Source organism: Panthera tigris, chromosome B3 (genome assembly GCF_018350195.1).
Source record: "Panthera tigris isolate Pti1 chromosome B3, P.tigris_Pti1_mat1.1, whole genome shotgun sequence".
Lineage (NCBI taxonomy): Eukaryota > Metazoa > Chordata > Mammalia > Carnivora > Felidae > Panthera > Panthera tigris.
The window spans coordinates 58083750-58110329 of NC_056665.1; the positions used below are offsets into that span (position 1 = coordinate 58083750).

The 26580-nt window shown below is 37.4% G+C and overlaps 2 protein-coding genes across 6 annotated transcripts in view; one reads left to right on the forward strand and one right to left on the reverse strand.

Moving 5' to 3' along the window:
• Positions 1-26284, forward strand: part of SLC30A4 (solute carrier family 30 member 4) — a 35305-nt gene extending 9021 nt beyond the window's left edge. For 2 of the 3 annotated variants that reach the window (XM_042988940.1, XM_042988941.1), the window contains exons 4-8: positions 12271-12424; positions 13895-14093; positions 15013-15118; positions 16258-16392; positions 16996-26284. In XM_042988940.1, the coding sequence (XP_042844874.1) occupies positions 12271-12424; positions 13895-14093; positions 15013-15118; positions 16258-16392; positions 16996-17150 (749 nt within the window). In that variant the 3' untranslated portion in view covers positions 17151-26284. Of the gene's footprint in view, positions 1-276; positions 3808-12270; positions 12425-13894; positions 14094-15012; positions 15119-16257; positions 16393-16995 lie in introns of those variants that run through there. The other variant, XM_042988942.1, reaches the window with a different exon arrangement.
• The window catches only part of BLOC1S6 (biogenesis of lysosomal organelles complex 1 subunit 6), a 137885-nt gene that overhangs the window by 95268 nt on the left and 16037 nt on the right, over positions 1-26580 (reverse strand). The window lies entirely within an intron of this gene.

Sequence of the window (26580 nt, forward strand, 5' to 3'; positions counted from 1 at the left end):
TTTGATTAACTGAAATCTTTCTGGTGATAACCTATTTGAAAAAAGCAAATGACAACAGATGAACAAGATTTATTCAGATACATATATTCAGGGTACATTCAGCCTAGTCAGCTAAACTGCTTACACATGTAAAATTATATGGTAATCATTAATCTTTAAGTGTTGTTCCCTATTTCCTGAAGATGTTATCAGAAAAAAAGTTTACCTTCATTTTATTCAACCAGGCAAAACTACATGGGTTTGTTAATGTGTATTAACTTTTTTCTTTCACTTCAGGTGTTCCAACCAAAGCTACTGTAGCCCAGATCTTAAGCAGTACTGTCATAGGTATAACATATACTGTGTGGCTGACCTTCACTGCTGCCACTGTATCAATATAATTCTGTAAGTGCTGACAAAGATTATTTGCTTGACCAAAGTTTAGTCAGTCTCCTGAACCTTCTCCCAAGCCCATCTGTGCACTTCCTTATAAAATCTTATTTTAGCAAAAACCCTTCTAAGCCAATTTAACAGCACCCCCACTCTTAATATCTGATGGATTATCCCCTAGGTGATGTCTCATTGCACTGGCTTGTGTCTAGCGAGAATTCTGTTATGTCAGTTTAGCCAGAGTCCCCATACTCCTGATGTTTCCCCTTAGTAATTTTCCATCCACTGACTCCCACCTTGCTCCATGGCTGTAAATTCCCCCTTGCTTATTCAGTATTCAGCGTTGAGCCCAATCTCTTCCCCCACTGCAGAGTTCTGTTACAGTGGTCATGTAACCTATCTTGGTAGCTTCCTCTCCCTGAATAAAGTCTTCTTTACCATGTGTTGACAAGTGTCATTAAAATTTTTTTCTTTCACTGTACACATATTTTTATTTTACTATTTTGAGCAAATAAGAATTGAGAGTTAAAATCATACATTGTTATCCGTACAACTCTTTCCTGTGTTACTGTGTTTTTAGATTTTTTACTTATTTTTAAAATATGTATAAGGCAGTTACTTGAACTAATATGTGAAATGCCATATATCCAGATGTCATTTGCTTAGAACCCAAAAATTGACATTTAGGTGGCTTCAGCAAAACCTATCTTAAAGAACCAGAATTAACAACTTGTAGTTTAATTTTGTAGAGACACTGACACTCTAATATATCAGTATATCTGCTGTCACTGACACTGCTAATATATCAATCAGTTCTTCCCCTTCTTGGTTACTTTTTAGCCTAATCTTAACTAAGCTCTAGGTCTTTTAAAATTTAGTCCCTGCGCCTTCTATGTAAAACTTGACATTGTGCCTTAAAGGCTATATATTTCAAGGAGCTATCCTGATTATCAGATTGGGAAATTTTTTGGCATCCCTACCCCTTAACTGCTTGCTGTACACGAGAGCTAATGCCCTGAGTGAGGTGTTTCTGTTATTTGTTAAGCCACTGCATAGCGTACATTGGGATGTGTTCCTAAAACACACCCCACTGTTTACCAACATACTATACGCTCATTTGTTACCTGATTGCCTTGGGCCTTTTAAACAACTTCAAGATTATTTTCAAACTTTAATTTCTTGTGATTTAAACGCCTTCAATTTAAGATCTGACACTCAAACACAGCATCATGGAATGGGGGTTTTTACCTTCCACTACTATTTGGAAGAGTGCATTTCATTTTGTCCTGTGGCTCTTAACCTTTTAGGTTATAGAGCATTTGGAATGCTAATGAAAATAGTGGAGTTCTCCCCCAGAAACATGCAATAACAGAATATAGAAAGTCCCGCATATAGTAAGAACCCATAATCATGAAAATTCTGTTAGATATCAAAGTAGTACTTAGTGTTTCTCTAGGTGGTCACTTTGTTTCATCATAGATAACACGCACTATGAAAACATGAGAGAAAACAGAACTCGCTGTTCTATTTATCTCTGCAAGTTTCTGTGGAGAGTTGAATCTTCCTTTTTCCTTAAAAGTACAAAGTTCACACTTGTGGCCTAGATACCAGCATTTGACTCCTGTCTCTCCTGAGAGTTCCTTGAAATAAAAACAACAAAGAGAAGCAAGGGATTGGGTCACCAATAAGCAAGAAATTTCTGGAAGTTAGAAGATAGATGGGAGTGGGTTGGAGGAAGAAACAGGGAAGCTGTAGCCTAGAGTACACTGAGCCAGGAGCTGGATCAGCCCAGCAGACCTCCAAAGAAGAGCCAGGGACAGAGATGAGTAGGAGGGAGAACTGGGGCTGAAAACAAGCACAATTAATTGAATGGCTATAAATGGGAAACTGTTGCACAACCTTGTGCCTATACTAAAAGCCACTGACTTGGGCACTTTAAATTGTTGAAATGATGAATTTTGTCTGAAGTTTTTAAAAGTCATCTAAAAAAAAAGAGTTGTTAAAATCTAGGTAGATGAGTATTTCCCAAAGGTACAGAGGGACTCAAATCTTCACCAGAAGGGCCTTTTGGGATCTTCATTTTCTTCTTTGCATTCCAAAATTTTATGAGGCTATATCTAGATATAGAACTTACTTCACTTATTCTGCTCTTTGGGGGAGGATTAAAAAGACAAGGATATGTAGAATTGAATAAAGCTGTAAAACAAAGCAGTGGCTGTCCTGTGTTCCACAAAATATATTGCTTCATGAGTAATCTCTTCACGTTCTGTAGGAGAACGTATGTTTATATTGGACACTTGTAAGTAGTGTGCCTCCTGTGTCTTGGGGATTCAGGTCCTAAAAAAACGCTGCAAAAGGAATCCCCTTCTGGTGTGTTAACTGTCGTTGAATTTTGTTTTGATGCAGGGGAGGGGGAGGGGGTAAGACAGGAGTTGGTTTTTTTCTTTGTTGATCTGTTTTGTAAATATGTAAAGTTTATGTGTTGCAAGAATAAACAATTAATTTCTAATAGAAAGGATTTCCTCAGAGAAGCCTTGTTTTCATTCTGTCCCCTTCATCCCTTCCTCTAATCCCACTCCTTATTAGTAATGATTTTAAATTTGTTTCTGACCTATCCTTCCAGCATTTCCTTTTGAAAGTACAAGAGAATATATACATATACCTCACCACCTTACTTTATGTGTTTTTCATACATGTTCATATCCTGTTACCTGTCACCCTTTCTTATGCAAAAGGCAGCATACTGTGTACCCTGTTCTAGACCTAGAGGTGGGTGCCTGTGAATGATAGTTAGATATTAGTAGTACCATTCCTTAAATTTATTTCCTTTTTGTTTGCTCATCACACTTTATGTATGCCTAATAGCATTTATCACATTTTTATAGCTATTTTTTATGAAACCGTATCTCCTAGACCATGAATGAAGTAGGAATGGAAACGTATGTAAGTGCAGTATAAGAGATTATTAATTGTTGCATAGTCAGGCTGAGTAAATAAAGACATGAAAACTGTGAAACAGATTATTTAGTATACCTCATGAACCTCAAATCATTGTGTTTGGGGTGCATTAAACCAGTGTCCAAACTAGGAATAGGGATATTTTTGAAATTTGGGGACTAATGTATTTGGGACTTGAAAACATTTATCTGTAATTCTGAAACTGTGGTCATGTTCACAAACTACACTATAAAAATTTATATGATCCATAACATAACTGAGTACTGACTTCTAGATCCCTTTGACATAGTAAGAAATTAGTCAAAAGAGTGTTTCTTCTTGGTGTCAGTCAGGGGCAGCCCTATTTGTTTTTTTACCACTTTTAGAGTTTTGTGAATAAATTGTCTTTGGTTCAGATCGGAGATCTGCAGTTTTACTAGCTATTAAGACCTTTTGGAGAGTGATTTAATCTAAGTACAAATTTTTGTGTTTGTTTTTTTTTTTTCTGTAAAATAGGAATGATAATACTTCCACTGCAGAATTGTAAAAAATACATTAAGGTGGTAAGGTATAAGTACTTACCAAACCTGCTACCTGGCACAGAGTAAATTCCCAATAAAAGTTAGTTCCAATCTTCTTTTCCTTCCCTCTTCTCCCTGCCCACACTTACCCACACTTTTCATATCTTTGAAAATGGTCCACGCCCCCAAATTGCCTGCCTTCCCTTCCTGCTAATTGGAATTCTTGTCTTTGTGTAACTGTCTAAGCTAGGTAGGAGAAAAGAAAGGTGATTCATCCTGATGATTAAGCAACAGTTTAAATTTTTTTTTAATCTTTTATTTATTTTTGAGAGAGAGACAGTGTGAGTGGGGGAGGAAGAGAGAGAGAGAGGAACACAGAATCCAAATCAGGCTCAAGGCTCGAGCTGTCAGCACAGAGCCTGACATGGGGCTCGAACCCATGAACCATGAGATCATGACCTGAGCGAACTTGGATGCTTAACCAACTGAGCCACCCAGGCGCCCCTAAACAACAGTTTTTAAAGATGCACTATTTAATTCAGGTCTTTTGTAGCACTTTTGGCAATATAAAATTTATTTTAGCAAAAATCATTTAGTGAAGGTGAGAGAAAGGTAGTTTTAGTTTGAGGGGAAAAGCAAGTGGCCGTCCCAGGAGTCAGTTCCATTCTGGTGATACATTCCTTTCCTTCATGTGAACTCAGAGATTGTGTAAAATCATTCAGGTTTTTCTGTTTTTCTTTTTTTTTCTTTTATTACATTACATTGGCAATTCTTTTGTGGGAAGAGGGAGAGTTGGCTAGGAACCATTATATGAGCTATTTTTAAATGCTTGGATTTATTTGACTGTGGGTATGTCCTCTTTTTCTGGAAGTTAAAAACCTTAGAACTTAATGAAACATACTATAGGAGAAATCCTACAAATCCTTAGGAGGAATAGCACTATCTGCCAGACAAGGGGAAATGCTGTTCTAAAGAAAACTGTGAAAACCCTTGCTTGCTTTCTACTTTTATCCTTCTCTATGGATTATGAGCATAATTGACTCTTATTTATGGCTTTTCTGTCACTTCTTGGGCTGAAGAAGCTGCATGGCTTAGATAAAGATAGAGATGATATGAAAGGACTATAGTAAGCAGAGTTGTCTGTATTTGAAATAAAAAAAGCAAGATTTACATTTTGGCAATGCGAATCATCAGCCTAGGTTAATGGCAAAGTGACAGTGTAGGAGTGTAGCAGTGTGTGGTTCCACTCAGCAGAGACCTTGGCAGATCTGGCTAGATGATGGTTGTCCTAAGGTAGGTATATAGTTGTAATGTTAATTCTGTGTAGTTTGTTATTTTATTCCCTGATGCTAAAGGAGCAGAAAGTTTTCAGCTAAAAAATCTCTTCCCCCATACATGCAGCAAAAAAAACATCATCTCTTCTCCTTAGTGATTCATTTTAACAGCTTCCTCCCACCCCTGACAAGAATTATGCCTATTAATTATTCACATCTTAGAATTAATTCATATCACCTGAACATCTGGAAAAGAATAGGTGTGTCCTAGAAATGGGAGTTTTTACTAAGGCTGAAGGAAGCCATGAGTGAGGTGGTCAATGTTGGACAGCCAAACGTCAGTTTGACAGTGCTGGGTACCTTGGGTGTGGGGTAGAGGGAGTGGTGAGAAGGCAGGAAATAGAATTGAGAATAGCAGTTGAAAGGATCCAAAGATGAACTTTGCAGTTTAGCTTGGTGTTCTGGTGGCAACAGTGGGCCACTGAAAAATGCCTTAGCCTGAATGCAGTAGGGCTGTCTGTGATTAAGTTGAAATTCAAATACACGTTTGGAAATTCTAGCCAAATCCAGCACAGCCTACTGATTTTCCTTCTGTTTCCTTCCTATCTTTTGTTGGAAGAAGGTAGTAGCATAAAAGGAAATACAAGAGACAATGTGTCTCCATTCTCCTTCCCTGTTCGTTTTTGTAAACCTCTGAAACCTGTCTTTAGATGTTTGCTATAATTTTTTGAGGCAATAGAAAGACAAACATTATATAATTTGAAGGAAATCTATTCATTATTGGCATCATAGCATTAGAAAAGTTAGCAGTTATGATAGGCCAGTACATCTGGCCACACTCATGGAAAACAAAGTATGCTTGGGTTGAGTTTGGTTTACATAGTTGAAGCAGATTGTTAATCATTCACTGAATCGGTGCTCAACAGGTTAATTGAATGAATAGTAGTATAGCTTGGGGAGACCAGCAGTAAATATATACACAAATACAACATAATTATAAATTATGTTAAATGCTATGAAGTAGGGGCACCTGGGTGGCTCAATTGATCAAATGTCCGACTTCAGCTCTGGTCATGATCTCACAGCTTGTGGGTTCGAGCCCCACGTCGGGCTCTGTGCTGACAGCTCAGAGCCTGGAGCCTGTTTCAGATTGTGTGTGTGTCTCTCTCTCCCTGCCCCTCCCCTGCTCGTGCTGTGTCTGTCTCTCTCAAAAATGAATAAACATTAAAAAAAAAAAATTTAAATGCTATGGAGCAAACGAATATGGTACTATGATGGAGAATAACTGGAGGACAGAGAAGGAAGGACTCAGTGTTTTTCATATGAACCTTGAAAACCTCTAGTTTTGGCAATTTATAGATGTGTTAAAATATGCATTTTTCACACTTTATAGTACTGTCAAAACTTGATAATCATCTGTGTTTTCTCCCATTTGATTTTTTTTTCTTACCATTTATTAGCCATTCAAACCAAAACTGTTTATTCTCTGTATGTGAAATTCAGGGTATATTTTAAAAGACCTAAGTGATGTAATAATAACATGTATTCACTCACCTTCCTCTTCCAGTGCTACATTTCAGTCAGGTGGAGTGAGTTAATTATTTGTGTGTAAAGAAGCAAAATATGTTAGAACTACTATAATAATAGGTTTTCTAGAATTTCCATAAAAATCTTTCAAGAGTTTTTAATTTATGATACATTTCCAGTCAAGTTTACCTAAATTTAAATTTTAAATTTAAGTTTACCTAAATTTTAAATTTAAGTTTACCTAAATTTAAATTTTAAATTATGATACATTTCCAGTCAAGTTTACCTAAAGTTACCAGGGTAGTAACTTTCACAGAAATCTGGGTTTTTGTTTTTGTTTATTTTTATTAAAAAAAATTTTTTTTTAATGTTTGTTTATTTCTGAGAGAGAGAGAGAGACAGCATGAGCAGGGGAGGGGCAGAGAGATGGAGGGAGACACAGAATCCGAAGCAGGCTCCAGGCTCTCAGCTGTCAGCACAGAGCTCGACGTGGGGCTTGAACTCACGAACCATGAGATCATGACCTGAGCTAAAGTCGGAGGCTTAACCTGACGCTCCAGAAATCTGGGGTTTCAATTGTGAAAGTTCCTGGGTCTCCCTTCAAAGATGAAAAATCTGTATGTTATGTATTCTTTTTTTGTTGAAAACCTTTATTGTATGTTATGTGACCAGAGACTAACCCAGAGCAAGAATGAGAGGAGTAGAGCAAGTCATAATGTGGTTGTTGATGGAAAACTTCCCTCTCTCTTAATTGTTGGGGGACAAAAATCTTGCCTATGTTTATCTGCATTCCATCATGTTAAAGATACTATGGGGAAAAAAATCTTAAACGCTCATTCCTCCCATTCTTGATATTTCACCAAAATCTCATTTATTCATAGTGAAAGAGCTTTTATCAAAAGAAATGATCATAGTAGTACTATTAGGATTTTTAGCTATATACTATCATCTGTGCCTTATACTTCTCAGTTATAAATCTCAGCCCTAAAAATCTATTTCAGGTTTTCTTTTTCTCCTTTTGCAGTTATCGGTATCCTGTCTAGAAGACATTTTGACAGGTGATTAGAATAAAAAATAACAGATGAGGGGCGCCTGGGTGGCTCAGTCGGTTAAGCGTCCGACTTCGGCTCAGGTCATGATCTCACAGCTTGTGGGTTCGAGCCCCGCCGTGGGCTCTGTGCTGACAGGTCGGAGCCTGGAGTCTGCTTCGGATTCTGTGTCTCCCTCTCTCTCTGACCCTCCCCGTTCATGCTCTGTCTCTCTCTGTCTCAAAACTATATAAACATTAAAAAAAAAAAAGGGGGCGCCTGGGTGGCTCAGTCGGTTAAGCGTCCGACTTCAGCTCAGGTCACGATCTCCGCGGTCCGTGAGTTTGAGCCCCGCGTCGGGCTCTGGGCTGATGGCCCAGAGTCTGGAGCCTGCTTCCGATTCTGTGTCTCCCTCTCTCTCTGCCCCTCCCCCGTTCATGCTCTGTCTCTCTCTGTCTCAAAACTATATAAACATTAAAAAAAAAAAAAATTAAAAATAACAGATGGATGTCTTTGCTTTTCACCAAGGGAAATAGACATGAGGCCATTCCTTACTGATTACTGGAAAAGAGATACTGATACCAGGATCCTAATATGTTATTTTGGAAAGTTCTAGGAATCAGCTGGATTCCATTACTCTTAACTGTGGGCAAGCATTGGGATCCCTTTTATGCTACTCACATGGGTGAAAACTGGTATGGAGAACTGCGTGTTCCGTGGCAGGAACTCTAGTGGGCCTTCTAAGTATGGGAATCCTCCCTACCAAAAATCTGGTCATGCTTTAGTTTGACTTTCACTTCATTTATTTATTTATTTTTCAATGTTTATTTTTGAGAGTGGGGGGAGAGGCAGAGAGAGAGAGAGAGGGAGGGAGGGAGACACAGAATCTGAAGCAGTCTCCAGGCTCTGAGCTGTCAACCCATACACCAAAGCAGGGCTCGAACTCACAAACTGTGAGATCATGACCTGGGCCGAAGTGGATGTTTAACTGACTGAGCCACCCAGGCGCCCCTCACTTTATTTTTTTTTTAAGTTTATTTATTTATTTTGAGAGAAAGTGCAAGTGTGAGCAGGGGAGGGGCAGAGAGGAGGGAGAGAGAACCCCAAGCAGGTTCTGTGCTGTCAGTGCAGAGCCAGAGGGACATGGGGCTCAGTCTCACCAACCATGAGATGATGACCTGAGCTGAAATCAAGAGTTGGATGCTCAACTGAATGAGCTACTCAGGTGCCTCCATTTTACTTTATTTTCAATGTGTTTTTGCCTTATCTGAAAGTTCACAGTAAGATAATTATAAGTGTTTAGGAAAATTATCACTGGGAGGTGGGGTTGCCAGATTTAGCATGTGTTATGTGCATACACACATTCTTTCAAGACACCCAGTATGTCTGAAAAATTGCATGGGACATACTTATACTAAAAAATTATTTTTTGTTTATCTGAAATGTAAATTTAACTCGACATTCAGTGTTTTTTATCTGGCATACCTACTAGTGTAACTGTATCATTTACCATCCAAACCAGGACACTTTTGAGAGTAAAGTGGAGCACTTTTAATAATTTTGCCAGGACAACAGACATATTGGGACTATCCCAAGAAAACTATAAAGTATTGTCAGCCTAATGATAAGAGGTTCTGAAAGGATTTTTGATTACTGGTTTTAGATTTTCATAAGCAATCACATCTTTATGTCATTAACTTGTATTACTATGAATCTTTATAAATGTAAAGTGTATTGCTTTATAATTTTATATTAAGAAATATGACTAAGGCATCTTGACACATGATTGAAGTTCTCTTTTTTGGGAAGGTGTTGGGGGAAGAGTTTGAGAAGAATTGGTTTTATTTATTGAGTGAGTGAATGAGTGAGTGGGAGCAGGGGAGGAACAGAGAGAGAGAGAGAGAGAGAAAGACAGAGAGAGAGAGAGAGAGAATCCCAAACAGGCCCTGAGCTGTCAGCACAGAACCAGATATGGGGCTCAGACTCACAAAACTGCGAGATCATGACCTGAACCAAAATCAAGAATTGAATGCTTAACTGACTTAGCCATCTAGGTGCCCTGGTATTTTTTTAAGTAAACTCTAAACACAACATGGGGCCCAAACTCATGACCCCAAGATCAAGAGTTGCATGCTCCACCATCCGAGCCAGCCAGGCATGCCAGGATTGGTATTAAATATGAATTCGAAAGATAAAATTCTCTTACTTTGTGAGTTAAGTGAAGCCACCACTAAGTACATGAAATTACGGTTTAAGGATATTTTAATTCTTTTTATTATATATATGTGTATTTTACTATCAGCAATTATAACTTAAGACAAGAAATTCTGTATGTTTTCTGTCTTGTATTTGACTTAATTCTTCTCTTCTAACCTGTGTACTTCTTGTTTTGGGGGATATAGTAAATAACCTATTATTCACATTTAGCTCATCCTTCTTAATTTCATAGCCTTTTATCATCTGCCCTTGCTCAACCTAACTAACTTCATTTTGCAAATCCACCCATAGATATTTGCTACATGACAACCACTCTGCTGAGTGCTACAGTAAATGTGACATGGGAGGAAACTGGTCCTGTCCTCAAGCTGCTGAGAGTGTGCACTTGACGTGGTAGTCTCTCCACAGCTTTGTATATTTCACATTGTTTTTCTCTGTCTTCTTAACCCCCTGTCTCTTTTGAAGTGTGATGATTAGTATGTCAGAAATGGGCATAGCATGGTTTTGAATAGGAACTGTATGTTGTCATATTCCAACATTTGTTCAGCTGATGCACAGGATTTTATTGGAATTTTGTCTACATTAATGAGAGGTGTTCAGGAAACAGCTTAAAACAACTACTAGATAATTTTTCTGTGCTGTAACTTATGCATCAGAATAAAAATGTATCAAAGTTCAACAGATTTGAACTGCCTGAGGAACCTTTGAGCAATGAGTTGACTCAGATAACAGTTTCTCAGATTGTTTTACCTTTAACAAGATTACCTGGTTTCTCTAAAGGAAAAATTTTCTTTACAAGTATTTTCTTGCTTTTATTGTTTTGATTATCAACAGTTGTTTTATATTATAATGTTGGTTAATTATTTAAAAATGTAAGTACTTCCCATTGCCCTATTTGTGTTATCTTGAAAAGCTATAAAATTATTTCTACTGTATACTCACATGGTAAAAAGTTTATATGATATAAAAGCATATATAGTGCAGTCATCCCTGTCTCCCAGCCACCCATTCTTTTCATAACCAGTTTTTTGTCAATATTTTATATATCCTTTAAGAGATTACATGTGCAGATATTATTATATATTCTTTTTTATTTTCACATAACATACCATATGCACTCTTGTGTACTTTGCTTTTTTTATGTAACACTGTAACTCCTTACCAGAACATAAAGAGCTATAGTCCTTTTTTTAAGAGCTGCATATTATTCCATGTTACAAGGCCCCTACTAATCACTTTATTGTTTTCAGTTGCTTGCTCTTATATACAGTGTCTGATGAACAGCTTCATAACATCTCATTTTGCACATGTGCAACTCAATTAGCATGAATGTGTATATCATTGCAAGAAGAATTTCTGGGTCAAATTGTATTCACGAATAGTTGAATGTCTTATTGTTTTTATGTCTAATTGTTTTTCTTTAAAGGTAATACATATCTGTGGTAAAACTTAAAACCTTACTGAAAAGAATAAAATGAAAAATAAGTTCTCCAAGCTTCTAGCCCCACTTCCTAGATGTAACACGTTGTTGTCTTTCTTGTGATTATCAACTTGCCTAATACTCATTTTTCTTTTTTTTCCTTGTTTTTTAAACATAAATGGCTTTATGATATTCCAGTATATGGATATATCATACTTCATCCAGTAAGTTCCTGATTGGTAGACATTTAAGATGTCTCCAGATATTTTTTGATACTAGTGAGGTTACAGTGAAGAACCATGTAGATACATGTATTTGCATACATATCATGTGTTCGTTCTATTGAATAGATTCCTTGAATCAAGGAATACATGCACTTTAAATATTGATTCATTTTATAAACTGCTCTCCAAAAAGATAGTTCCACTCGATACGTCCACCAGTATATCCTTGCTAACTCTGGTTAGTAAGATCAAAACTTTTTAATCTTTATGTGTTTAGTAAATGACAAAACACAATCATATTCTTATTTGAACTTCTTGTATTATGATAAGTTGGTCATTTCTGTTAATTTTCTATGTGTTAATATTTGTGTCCTTTACACATTTTTGTTATGGGTTGTTCACTTTGGTGTGATTTGTAAGTGTAGTCTTCTATTAGGAAGTAGTCTGTGATCATGTATGTTAGAAATAATTTTTTCTCAGTTTTTCATTTTTTACCATGTGTATGTTCTGTTAAATATACACAGTTTGGACCCTAAAGAGATGAGGAAAAGGTGGAGAGTGCTGGGAATGAATTAGTGGAAGATCCAGAAAAAACTACTAAACACATTTTAAATAAGGAAAATAACATGACAGAAATGATACAGTGTTTTTGTCTCTTTAGAGAAAAGATATAAATAAACGATTGTGAAGTGTTCAGTTTGTATGAAGTGTAACAACACGCAGATATATCATTTTTTATATTTTTCCCTCCAGAGGTTTTATCAGCTATGATTAGTGTGCTCTTGGTGTATATACTTATGGGATTCCTCCTATATGAAGCTGTCCAAAGAACTATCCATATGAAATATGAAATAAATGGAGATATAATGCTCATCACTGCAGCTGTTGGAGTTGCTGTTAATGTAATGTAAGCTCTATTTTTTTTTAATGTAATAGCTTTATTTTTTAGACTAGTTTTAGGTTCACAGCAAAAATTGAGCAGAAGGCATAGAGATTTCCCATATATCCCCTGCCTTCAAACATGCGTAGCTTCCGTATTATCAGCATCCTTCAGCAGAGTCATGCATGTGTTACAGTTGATGAACCAACGTGAGCACATCACCACACAGTGCCCCTAGTTTACATTTGGGTTCATTCATTCTTGGTGTTGTATATTCTTTGGGTTTGGACATTATGGTGTCACACACTCTATATTGTTTTCACATCGATATTTTTAAGTACTGTGAACTGAGAGATTTTTATACATGCATTCAGTAATGTGCAGTGGTATTTTTATGTATTTTGAAATTATATATGTTAAATATGTAATTTTTCTTATGCTAATAAAACACTTGGAATTATAAATTCCTCACTAGTTTGCTCAATTATGCTGAAGTTTGACCAACAATGAGGAATTTAAGTGGGACAAAGTTTTTTTTAACTTTTATTTTATAATACATTTGTATTAATAAGATATTTTTAACTACAAACTTTTTTCCCTAAAAACTATGAAATTTTTAAGTTTATACTTAATCATTTGGATCAGCAGAAAGCAAACTTTCTTGTAAAGGGCCAGACAGTAAATATTTTAGGCTTTGAGAGCCATGCAGTCTCTTTTGCAGCTGCTCAACTCTGCTGTTACAGAACAAAAGCAGCAACATGTAATATATAAACAAATGAGCATGGCTGTGTCCCAGTAAAACTTTGTGTACAAAACCAGGCATTGGGCCACATACGCTTTACAGACCATGGTTTGCCAATCCCTGCCCTGGCTTCCATTCCTACTTAAAATAAAATCAAAATCCTTACCATCACCTTTTTGATAAGATCCTGTGTACCTCTCTAACTCATATCCTAGCATTCTTGCTCACTTTAGCGACGATGGTTATCTTGCTTTTTTGAAACACGTAGAGCACATTTTCATACAAAGGCCTTTGCCCTGGTATTCCTTCTGCCTAGAACCACCCTTTCACCACCACCTGCTTCTTTGACTTGATTCGAGTCTCTGCTGAGAAGGAATCTCAGAGAGACATTGTCTGACCAACCACCCCCGCCCCCCACCTGACCCTAACACTCTCCATCCCTCGAAGTGCCTTACTTTTCTTCAGAATAGTTGCATTGCCTGGCAGTATTTTCTGTATTCATTTGTTGAATTCTCTGCCTTCTCTACTAGGACAGAAGCTAGTAGAGCTTCTACCGCTAGCATGGGGATAGGGATAGGTCTGTCTGATTCACTGTTTTGACCCCAGCACCTAGAATAGTACCTATTACGCAATAGGTGCTTAGATATATATTAAATGAATGAGTTCCATGTTGTCTCATTAGTGTCTGATTAGCAATAAATATTTTTATCAATACTGCTAGGAAGAATAATAATGTTTTCTTTTATTTTTGACAGAATGGGGTTTCTATTGAACCAGTCTGGTCACCACGCCCATTCCCACTCTCTGCCTTCGAATTCTCCTACCGTAGGTTCTGGGTGCAGACACAACCATGGGCAGGACAGCCTAGCAGTGAGAGCTGCATTTGTACATGCCTTGGGGGATTTGGTACAGAGTGTTGGTGTACTAATAGCTGCATACATCATACGATTCAAGGTAATAGGATTGCTAATTTTTCTATTTTAAAATATATTTAATTTCAATATTAAAACTAAAGGTAATTGTCTTTTATCAGTATATTGGACACCAAAGCTAGTCTTACTCATTTTGCATTTAGGGAGGCTTAACTGAGCCACCAGTATAGCTCTTTTGCTAACACTAAACACAGTAGTATCATTTTACAGAGTAACAATCTGTAGCTGGCTTCAGTACCACCTTCACTCAAGTTTAAGCCTTGTCCCTGAACTGCTAAGTACTGGCATGTGTGCTGGACTAGAAATCCAGAGATTTGGGTTCTAGTCTTGGCTCTGCCATTAATACTTTGAGCAAGTATTGAGCAAGTAAGTCCCTTAACTCTAAACTCTTATTTATTAGGTTTATTTATTTTGAAAGAGTACACACAGGCACACACATGCACGAGTAGGGGAAGGGCAACGAGAGAGAGAGAGAGAGAGAGAGAGAGAGAGAGTGTGAGCGAGAAACTCAGGCTCCTCGCTCAGCATGGAGCCTGACTCAGGGCTCTATCCCATGACCATGAGATCATGACCTGAGCTAAAATCAAGAGTCAGACACTTAACCAATTGAGCCATCCAGGAGCCCCTCTAGATCAGATAAGTGGCTGCTAAAACTCGTTTGAGCTCTGATATTCTCTGGTTCTGGTTGGAAGATTTAGGGAAGGCACAGAGGAAAGCAGTAGAACAAATGATTAAACCTCTGGAAATAGGTCTTACGAGGAAAGGCATTTAAACAATCCAGGAAAGAGTCACAGTATCTAAATTGTAAAGGTATTCTTCAGTCCTGGCAAAGGAAGCTAAAGAATGGGGGACATGGGGACAGAGTATGGCTTGTTTTGCTTTACAGTCTGTTTTATGTCAGTCTGTACTTAATCATATAATTTTGCTCTGTCACCTTTCAGCCAGAATACAAGATTGCCGATCCCATCTGTACATATGTATTTTCATTACTTGTGGCTTTCACAACATTTCGTATCATATGGGACACAGTAGTTATAATACTAGAAGGTAAGATCTCACTAATATCCCTCGTTGTGGGTTTATTACTTCCCTAAATCAGATTGGGGGTGGGCGGGGCACTCTAGGGTAGGTAGGAGTCCTGTCTTTTCTTTTTACGGATGCTTATAGGTTATAGTAACACCACTTTATGTGTATATAAAATATAAGAATTGATGTGCTCTCCCATCTGTTACCTATTTGATCCTTATAATCACTGAGAAAGGTAGGTAAGGTAGACATTATTATCCCTATTTACCAACAAGGAAATTGAGGTTCAGAGGGGTAACATAACTTGCTTAATTAAGGTAATGCTGCTAATAAATAAACTATGGAGCTAGGACAAAGATGCAACTCTTTCGAGTCTTAATACAATTATGTCTACTGGTTTATTTATTAATTCCTTAATTCCCATTTAACTTGCTATTTTGTTATATTTCCTACATCCCTACTTATATTAAGTATATGCCTATATTTTCAACAGTACATTCATTATCATTGGATGTTCCCTTTTTTTCATTTTTTTTCTGTCTATCCTGGCTTTTTTTTTTTTTTAATGTTTGTTTATTTTTGAGAGAGACAGCGTGAGAGTGCAAGCTGGAGAAGGGCAGAGACAGAGGGAGACACAGAATCCCAAGCAGGCTCTGTGCTATCAGCAGGGCTCGAACCCATGAACTGTGAGATCATGACCTGAGCCAAAATCAAGAGTCAGACACTTAACTGACTAAACCACCAGGTGCCTCTATCCTAGCTTATTTGTTAAATGAAGTATTCAGGTTTGATATATATATTTTTAAGTTGATTTATTTTGAGAGAGAGAGAGAGTGCATGTGCACGTGTGCCAAGCGCAGGTAGGGGTGGGGCAGAGAGAGAGAGACAGAGACAGAGACAGAGACAGAGACAGCACCCAGCCCATCGTGGGGCTCAATCTCATGTGGGATCATAACCTGAGCCAAAATCAAGACTTGGATGCTTAACCGACTGAGCCACCCAGGTGCATCCTTGTCTTAAAGTATTAAGATATTTTAAAGTATTCATTTAAGCTGAATTTGGTAAAGCCGTTTGAGTTCTTTGGAAAAAAAAATTCTATCAGTTATGTATAACTTTTTCCCCCAAATAAACTTTACTTATGATATATTCTAAACTAATAGGTGTACCAAGCCATTTGAATGTAGACTATATCAAAGAAGCCTTGATGAAAATAGAAGATGTATATTCAGTGGAAGATTTAAATATCTGGTCTCTCACTTCAGGAAAACCTACTGCCATAGTACACATACAGCTAAGTATGTTGCTGACGGTAAATCCTGGGGTTGGTGGACTTTGTCTTTGGAATTAAATTTAACATTTTTGCTTTTAAATAAGTAGGAAAATTGTTTCTGCTGGAAAGATTTGCTTTAAGGGAGGGTTCAGACTTTTCAAAAGGTGAGTTGCAGATCAATAATGGCAGCCGAGCAATAATTTTCAATCTCTTTAAGATGAGACATTACAAATTGATTTTTGCTTTCAGATTAAAGCATGAAGTGTATCTACCATGCTGTATTTCTACATAAGAAAAGCTGGCTCTGTTTTTATTTCTTTAGGTCATTTCACAGATTGATGCTTTTTATTTATCAAAATAAAACATGCATGTGGTTTATTTTTTTTTTAAAGTACAGAAGACTTGCAATTGATGTCCAGTATTCTTTCTCTGAGAGTGGACTAGAGGGATTGGAATAATGACAAGCCATCCTGGCTTTTTAAGCTGGTGTGCTTCTCCAAGAGAGGAGCTTCAAGAGGGGAGAAATCAAACTAATAAAAATAGGTTCACTGTATATGAAATTTGTTATTTCCCTGTGTCATTGTAACTTTGTACAATGAATAGTAATGATATTTCCTTGACATTGCAGTTCCTGGAAGTTCATCTAAATGGGAAGAAGTACAGTCCAAAGCAAAGCATGTGTTATTGAACACATTTGGCATGTATAAATGTACTATTCAGCTTCAGAGTTACAGGCAAGAAGTGGACAGAACTTGTGCACATTGTCAGAGTTCCAGTTCCTAATTTTATATGTTTTGGGGACCACTGCCTTATTTATCCTGCAGTCACAGACCTGAGAGCAATAAATGTGCACACCTGAAAGAGAAAATGGAATCCCTGACAGCTGTGTCCATATCAAGCACCTGTCTCTCAAAACAATCACTCTAGCCTGAGAGTGCTACTTTCTGTTTAATGGTAAAAGGAGACTTCACCATGGTTTTCAGATGAAGATGTTTCCAAAACACTATTTATAGAATGAGACGTGACTCTACGGATACCTCAAAGAAGACAATCCAAGACCACATTTCACTAACTGTGACAGAGTACATGTCTTAAAGGAAGCATCAAGAATTCAGTATTTGCATTTAAAAATCCTTTTTAAGGACCATTTTTTATCAAGCTAGTGCTGGAAAACTGATTTTTTTTTTATTAGGTAATCTTGACAGCCAGCTTCTGGAATTTGACACCCAGTTATGTTTTTACAGAAATTATTTCTCAACAGATTTCAGAGAATACTAGAAATTATCCAGATAGTGGAATAAGCATGCATTCCTAAGTGTTTCAGAAATGTTTTATTTCACAAATAATGTTATTGTTATAGTTTTACTTTATAAACAACTTTTTCCAGATGTTACAGGGTTTTGAATCTCAAAGTTATCATTTTGGTTATTTGTAATCTTAATCAGAACCAAATCTTTACATGTTGTGGTGGTCACTGTCATTAGGAATATTTAGGAAATATTTTCAATACTATTCTAAATGGCAGAAGTTAATCTTAAATTACTATATGGTGATTTAAAATATAGGAGTGGGGATGGAGTGTGGAATGTCAGATTTAAGTCTTCCTGCAGTCACTTTTATTATTCATGGAATTATCTTAAGAATAGCAGGAGACTGCAAAATGTAAACAATGATCCTCTGTCCTTGTAAGAACTGAAAGTGTGCTTGGTACCTTGCTTCCTGCCTCCATACCCATTAGTCTGTGCCCCTTCAGGGTAAAACTCTGGAGAGCTGTGGTTCAGTTTGTAATGCCTATCTTTCACATGTAGATTAACCACATTCCTCCAGAGAGAATTTGTTTGATGATATGGGTTAGGGATTCTCCACGGACTCCAGAAACCCTAAGATATAATTTTGAGGTTTTCCAATAATACCATAGCAGAAATGCCCAAAGAGATAGGGAGAAGACATTTAAAAAGAAAGAAAACATCAAGGGTTTTTGACCTTGTATTTGTGTTGTTTGAAACACAGGAATTGGGATGGACATTCAATCTGTGTTGTAGGGAGGCTAAACCTGAAACTTTCCAAACCGAATGCAACCTAATTGGTACCAGTTGTGTTAAAGGGGTAGCTGTGAATAATCAGGTTTCATTTTGCAACTGTTAGTTTTGTGATTATCTTTATGCACTTTAGAAGTCTATTTTCACAGGGACAGTTTCTTAACCAAGAATGGATATGGTTCTTGAGGTTCTCAGAGAATCAGAGTACAATTACTAGGCAAGTTGTGAATTAGAAGCTTAGATAAACATGCAGATGACTTATAATATCAAAGAAGGAGAGGAAACAGATTTCGTGTTTCTACCAAGTACCTCACTGTAAGTAAACCTAAGATAAAACCTGAAGTTACCTAAAAGATGATTAAGAGTTGATGGTATCCCCCAAAAAAGGGTTGATGAGGGTTAATGGTATCTAGTAAAACCCAGTGTTTATTGAATTGAATTGAAAATTAACCTTATGCGGTTCTTGCTGTGAATCCATTTAAAATGATTTGAATTTTTCAAAAATTTGAGTAGTACATACATAGTTTAAGTCAAAATTCTCTTAAATGTGGAAGGCAATTAAGAATAAATGAGAAGCATTTCAGTGGACATCTGGGCATTACGGACTTTGGGTACCTAGCAAGAGAAAGGAAAAGAACATGCATTGTATGCTTATGGCTTTCCCCACATTTGCAGGTGTTTCCCATGTGTCCACTGAGCTTGTTTCTTGTAAACTTTCCTTTATCCTAAATAGGCGTATCTTACTTTTCATATCGACCTGTTCCTTGAAAAAGTTATATGATAAAACAGTCTGAAATTCATTTGAGGATTGAAAAGGATTTTTTGTAAAATGCAGAAACAGTGAAAACTTTTGTAAATTTTAGTGAGTGTGCTTTGTATAAGTGAGGTACACATGAAGTTCCCTGTGCTTTGTCTTTTGTAGCGAGGACTACACATTTTGTACTTGTGCTTTCCTGGGGCTGAGATTGAAAATTGATAGATTTCACTTTTTGTAACTTGACAAAACCCACACAGGACGATGTGAACTTAGCAGATAGGACCAGGGACTGCACGACGGAAGCCACAGAGCCTTGGGTCTGTCGCTACCCTGCTGAGCTGCAACCCTGAGTCACACCCCTCAGACAGCCCTCACAGGAAGAGTTCTCCACTGTCCTGACACAGGCGCTGGGTAATTTTGGATAAACATTTTGCATTGTTAATTTTGCACTGAGAAAACAGATCACAACCTAAAAACTGGGCAGTTCTTCAGTGTGATGTTTTTCTTGTTTGTTTTTTTGTTTTTGTTTTTTTTTTAAGTAAGCTCCACAAAGCGTGGAGCCCAGTGCCAGGCTTGAACTCCCATCCCTGAGATCAAGACCTGAGCTGACATCAAGAATTGGACAGTTAATCAACTGGTGCACCCTGGTGCCCCCAGTTTGATGTATTTTAATTAACATTTGCAAATAATCAGAGTTACTTGTATATATAAACCTGTCTGTCAAAACTGTGGCAGAGGCAGCATTTTGATTTATTTTAGGAAAAGACCTATTTTTCATTAACGACCATGCTGCCTTACAAACCTAATGTGAGGAATATAGTTGAATAGGGCATCTTTCAGAGAGCTTTGAAATGTAGAACCATTTCAAATAGAATTCCCACATACACTTCCCATTAGCTGTGCCTTGTGTAATGTGAGCCCAGAATTTCGCAGCTTGCAGCTCCTGTCAGTATTGTTTGCCAAATCACAGGCTCTCTTATTTTACTGTTTTCGTTTCAAGTTTGGGTACTTTATTTCCATTTTCTAAAACTAAGTTTCCTGCTCTTAAAAGTCTCAGTGTTCTGGTTCTGTGTCTTGAACCCAGGTGTCCTCACTGACAGTGTTTGTTTTTAGTAGAATTTTCCCAGAATAGACACAGGCAAGATCAGATACATGAGCTTCCCTTTTGTTTAAATGTGAGGAAAACCATCTTTCAGAAACAAAGCACCACTTATAAACTTTTTCTTCGTGAGGAAGAACCCTTTTTTTAAACAGCTGATTGTTCTTGATCCAGATTTCTCTTGGACACTGAACTTTACAGTATAAGTATGATAGAAATAGACTACACTATACAACCATAAGTGAAGATTCTCTCTAATAAGACTGGATTGTGTTTCTTAAACAACTACTCTCACCACTTTAGAAGAGATAGTCATTCACTTTTGAAACAAGCACAATGAGGTAAATTTATTTTCTTTTTATGAATTTATGTGAATTGGTTCACCATAATGAATAAGGTGTGTTTTTACAGAATCTGAGCCCCTTTGGAATAAGATTTTAGGCAATTTTCCTGTTGACTCTACCTTACATATAGTAAATTTAAAGTTACAGAATGTGTTAATAGATGTAAGATTAGTTCCTTTGGCTTGGTTTCTTTTTAAACCAAGCTTAGCTCATGAGCCAGTTGAGTATTAGTCCCAAAGAATAGTGACACCTTGCTATATGCTGTGTTGAGGGGAGGTGAGTCTGATTTCCAAATGATTAAGTTTTATTTGTCTCTAACCAAAACATGATTTGCAAACTCTAACTACAGATCTGCCACGGGAATCTTGCCGGAAAGGACATCAGATTTGTTTTACAGCTCACCAATCAGGGATATTTTTTGTTATGTTCGTAGGAGCCCGCAAATTAGAAGAAATTGTCGTGGGAATTCCTCAGTATTGAATTGTGTATGTGCATTCAGGCCATCCAATCCTTGAATTCCTGCTTACAAAGGGTTTACTCTGTTACGTTATTCTTCCGATCGTATTGTAAAGACCAATATTTTCTGATTTTTGGTAAGACTGGAAAACATTTACGGAGACTTTCCCAATTACATCTATGACAGCGTCAATTTAAATATTGCAGTTAAGTATATTCTGAAAAATTGAAATGGCCAGTATGTCAGCTTTGCACCTGGAAGATACCTTATATTTGGAAAGCTTATGCTTCTCTAAAAATATATGTTATTAAGCCATATCACAGTTTAAGAAATTGTATATACTTTTCCATATGCCCTTTCAGAAACCAGGTATTTTGCATACGATTGATTTTAGGAAGATTTTGAAGCTGGTGTTTGTCCATATAATTTAAGATCAAGGTATAGTATATGTATATGTACTGTATTTGCAATTTTCAAATTGTAATTTCCTATACATTTATTAAATAAAGTATTGTTTTGCCGTGTGGTTTATTAAAAAATGAAAATATATAATCCTGAAATTTCTGGGCTGCTTTATTGAGCAATAGCAGACCTTAAAACATAGTAATAATCTTAAAAAGCATTGGAAAATAGATGATAACCTAGTTTTATAAACTCAGACTGTAATGCCCTGTTTCAGGTGTTTAAGAACTAAACCTGGGAAAAACCTTCCAGATAAAGAAAAAAAGAGCTATTAAAAGAATCTATAACTTTTTCTACAAGTCACTTTTAATATTCCTGCAGGCCCAGCAACAATGGCAGAAAGGAAAGAGATGCTCCCGTGAAAGTAAGATTGGTGAGGGCCTTTGTGAAGTCAGAGGAATGACCTGGTGACCCTCCAATGGTACAGACAGGGGGCCAGCACACTGTGCCTCATGGGCCTGCAGCCTGTTTTGCGTGGCCCATGGAGCTGAAGATGGTTTTTGTATTTTTTAATGGTTAAAAAAAAAAAAAATCAGAAGAATGATATGTGAAAATTACGTTGAACTTTAAATTTCAGTGTAAATAAAGTATTCCTCAAACACAGCCACACTCATTTCATCAAGTATGGTTACCTGTGGCTGCTTTCGTGCCGCGGTGGCAGAGTTGAGTAGTTGGGACAGATATAAAATATTTACTATCTGACCATTTGTAGGCGAAGTTTGCCCGCCCTTGGTAAACACTGTCGTATAGTTTCAAGGCTCTAACAGCGCAGATGGATGCGGCAGGCTTTTCTGGAGCCTGCTCGGAAGTTTCTGTGACTGGCCAGTCTGAAGGCCACCTGCGCTGTCAAAGCTTCTTCCCCTCCCTTACCTTTTTTCTTTTGTCTGTCTTCCTCGGAAGTTTGAGGCAGAGATAGAGGAGAAGAGGAGCAGGATTTCAAACACCGTCTATGTGCCATATACTCTCTAAGTTTACTAGCAAAGCAGTTTTCTACCCCCTAACACCAGGATCATTTCAGAATACTTTTCAATATACAGGTTTACTGGATTTTTAAATTTTCGCTTAAGTTATGACAAAAAATAGGAAAATGTTCAACCTACTGAACCAAATCTTTGAGATGTCCCAATTTCAGTTTTATGGTATCTTAAAGATGAGAATGCTTCTCAAACCAAGTATGTAGATCTCAGTGGCTAAAACACTGAATTATATAATATTTCTTAGAACTTTAACAAATATGCGTTAAAGTACCCTATGTGTGTTGAGTACCCTATGCAGCTTGTGCCAACTGGGCGCTTACCGAATGAAAAATACCATTTTATCTGCTAAGATGAAATTTGGTTATTGGGCTTTAAAAATAACATGTTCTTTAAAGTTTCCCAGTCACCTAGAGAAAGACTCCTCTATTTTTGAAAATAGTAATAAAATATAGTTTTAGGTAAGTTATAGTAGTGAGATGTTAACATATGATTTGATTACTTACCTAGCTGTATATCTATTTTGATGTGTCATTTTTTTCGTCCTTGTCAGATGCCAAAATGAATTTGAATTTACTTTACAATAAATTATAAATTAGACTTACAAACTCTTACTTATGCCAAACTTTCCATTTTATATTATATATTAGTTGGATAATATTTTTGGTTATAATTCAATTCCAGCTATGATATAGTATATTTTCTTTACGCTAGAATATAGACTAAGCATAAATAGGAAGTATGAAGCCTTCTGACTAAATATCTTTATATAAATCGTATTTAAGATTAGGAGCTTTAAAAATCCAGCCTCAGTGAAATTTTCAGGCAGAATTCTGGTTTAAGGCTCTACGTGACTTTTACAGAACATGAACTATAAAGTTTGGCCAATAAACATGAAGATGATACTTTGTAAGTTACCAAATTGCTTCTGTGAACTTTTCAAAAATTTGTTCTGGTTTGACTTGAAATTCCTGTTTGTTTTACTTGCCAGCTTCTGCATATTGGTTTGTGGGGTTTTGGTGTGTTTTGGGTTTTGGTGTTTGTTTTTTTTAACACTTTTGTTCACTTTAACAAAATGCTGGCGCCATGGGGAAAATGTGTGTGAGTTGGTTTTTCTACAAAATATACTGAGCTATTTCTTGGGAAGAAAGTAGGATTTTTTTTTAATGGAAATTTTCAGAGACCCCATGAACGCAAAGCCAACCTTAAAGCAAGACAGACCACCTCTGTTCCCTTGACTTTCCTAGGATTGAAGATCTGCTCCCACCCTCCCTCATTATTCTTTCTTCTACTTCCTCCCCAGAGGAATCCTAACAACATAAATGGTTACAGGGATACTTGCCTCCGGACAGTGATTGTAGTGGATATCTGGCCTAGTCAAGGAATGAAGAAGTGGGGTGAAGAGGAGAGTTTCCTGGACTTCCATTCATTAAATCAGTTCCCTGTGAAGGCTACTGGCAAATCCTAGTTCCAACAGGCTCTTAATCACTTTACGGTCTGACTGGGGTTTCAGCAGTATCTGAACACAAGCCTATACCATTGTTGCTTTGCTTTTTTGTGTAAGAATATTTTCCAAAGTCCTGCATATTTGTTAAAGTTCTAAGAAATATTATATAATTCAGTGTTTTAGCCACTGAGATCTACATACTTGGTTTGAGAAGCATTCTCATCTTTAAGATACCATAATACTGAAATTGGGACATCTCAAAGAATTGGTTCAGTAGGTTGGACTTTAATAAGGCATATTGAGACTACTTCCAGATGTCAATTCATTTTACAATCATTCAACCAAGAAATGATCTATGAAGGCCACCTCCCTACCACTGAATATGTTGTGGACTAGAACAAAAAATTCCTGTATATTTTTAAAAATTAAACAGGAAATGAAACAATATTATGTTCTTGGATAGCGTCTTGGGTCATACCCTCACCCCTACAAATAGAAGATCACACTCCCATTACGGATGGCTTGAGAAACTGGCCTGGAGGATAAAGTCCATCCTCTCGGTAACAACATACAAAATCCTTCTGGTTTGGTGACTGCTCACTTCTCCACCCACAATTCCACCCTTTCTACAACCACTATCCTATCTCCCATGCTTCAGCCATATCAAACCACAGTCCAATTTTGGTTAACGGGGGAAATAATTGCTAACATTTATTGAAACTTTACTGCCTTTCAGACACTGCTATATACTTAATTGTGTAATTCTCATGACGGTATTTTGATAAATATTATAATCTTCACTTTACAAATGAAGAAACTGAGACCAGGAGAAGTTAAGTGCCTTGCTGAAAGTCACATAGGTAGTCATAATGTAGAAAGAGAAGGTCACAGACATCTCTTAAATATAGTTATAACTAGTAAACAATATAAAAGGGATCCAGTGTAGACTACTGTAGTCAAAATCACAACCATTAGACCATAGATGTATACAAATAACAGAAGTATAATAGTTTAGGAACACACAACTTTCCATAATTTATACACATGCTTAGCAAAAAAGTAGCCAAAAGTTTACTCTATTTCTTAATTGAGTTCTTGTTTTTTGAGGCACCAGGATAGTGCTAAATCGGGTTTCAGCATGTTCTCACTAGCCTTTCCTCTCTTCATTCCTCAGTCCTCATAGCCATGACTGGGAAGGGTTGGGACCCAAGCCACAAGGGCCAGGCTCCTTCTGCCATTTCTTCAGTAGCCAGCCACTGCTTTGCTCTCAGGACAATGCACTTCTGTGTCCACAACTAGTCTTGTTTGTGAAGGGGAGGGGCTAGCCCACGTTACAGTCAACATACCATGGGACCCCCTGGGCACAACAATCCCCCAAATCTTAAGTCCATGTTTACATTGCTTGGGGGTGGGGGGTAGGGAAAGGTGGCTAAAACAAGCAGAAAGGGTTGTGCCCACCATTGAATCATTACCAAGACAGGATTGAGACAAAGAAACAGCTCAGAAATATTACATACAGACTGTGAACCCATGGGAAACAAAAAAACACAAGCCTCCAGTAATTCATAGATATTTCCAGGAAGTCAAGAACTTCCCACAAGCCATGGAATTATGGGTTAAAGCTGATCTCATCTTGGTTGGGAGTGGGTAAGATGTAGTAGATATCTGGGTTAGTTACTAGGTAGCTCCAAACCAAATAGATGCTTTCATTGTGAGCTCACACAGAGGTATGGACTCAGAGCAGACTGCCTAGGTTTCCATCCTGGCCCTCCCCCTCCCTTTCTAACATTGAGATTTGGGGAAATTTTTTAAACTTCTCTGTGCTCAGTTTCTCTGTCCACAAAATAAAAATATTAACTGTTCCTGCCTCATGTGACTTTTATGAGGATTAAATGAGCTACATAAAGAAAGTGCTGGGAACACATCATTATTACTGCAAGTTAATTTCTTCACAAAGGCACTGCCTATTATTTTTTTACTTGGCTAATTGAGCAGTGCCAGTCTTACAGCTCCCAGAACGAGGCAAATTTTCTTATCCTCTGCTCCTTTGCCCCTTCTTTATCTGGAAAATCATTTCCCCAGCTTCTTTACCTCATAAAAACCAACTCATCCTTAAAGATTCTCCTCAGGTATCATCTCCTCCAAAAAGCCTTCCTTTCCCTCCCTATGTGAATTAGGAGCCCTTCTTCTGTGCCTCCCTCCCTCCCTCCCTCATTTGGTCACTGTGGGAGCCACCACTGTCTGATTACCCACAAGCCCTTGGGGGAGGGACCTAGGTGTTTTCTTTGAATTTCTAGTGTTAGAGACATAGAAGGGCTGTGTGAATATTCCCACGGTTAGAAACCATACATACACTAAATATCTTTTTTTTTAATGTTTGTTTTTGAGAGAGCGAGAGAGAGACAGAGAGAGTGAGCATGAGCGGGGGAGGGACAGAAGTAGACACAGAATCCGAAGAAGTCTCCAGGCTCTGAGCTGTCAGTGCAGAGCCTGATGTGTGACTCAAACTCACAAACCGTGAGATCATGACCTGAGCCAGTCAGCCGTGTACCCAACTGAGCCATCCAGGTGCCCCACTAAATATCTATTTTTGCACAGAAATTTTTTAAGGAGCCCTAAGAATCCTCACTGTCA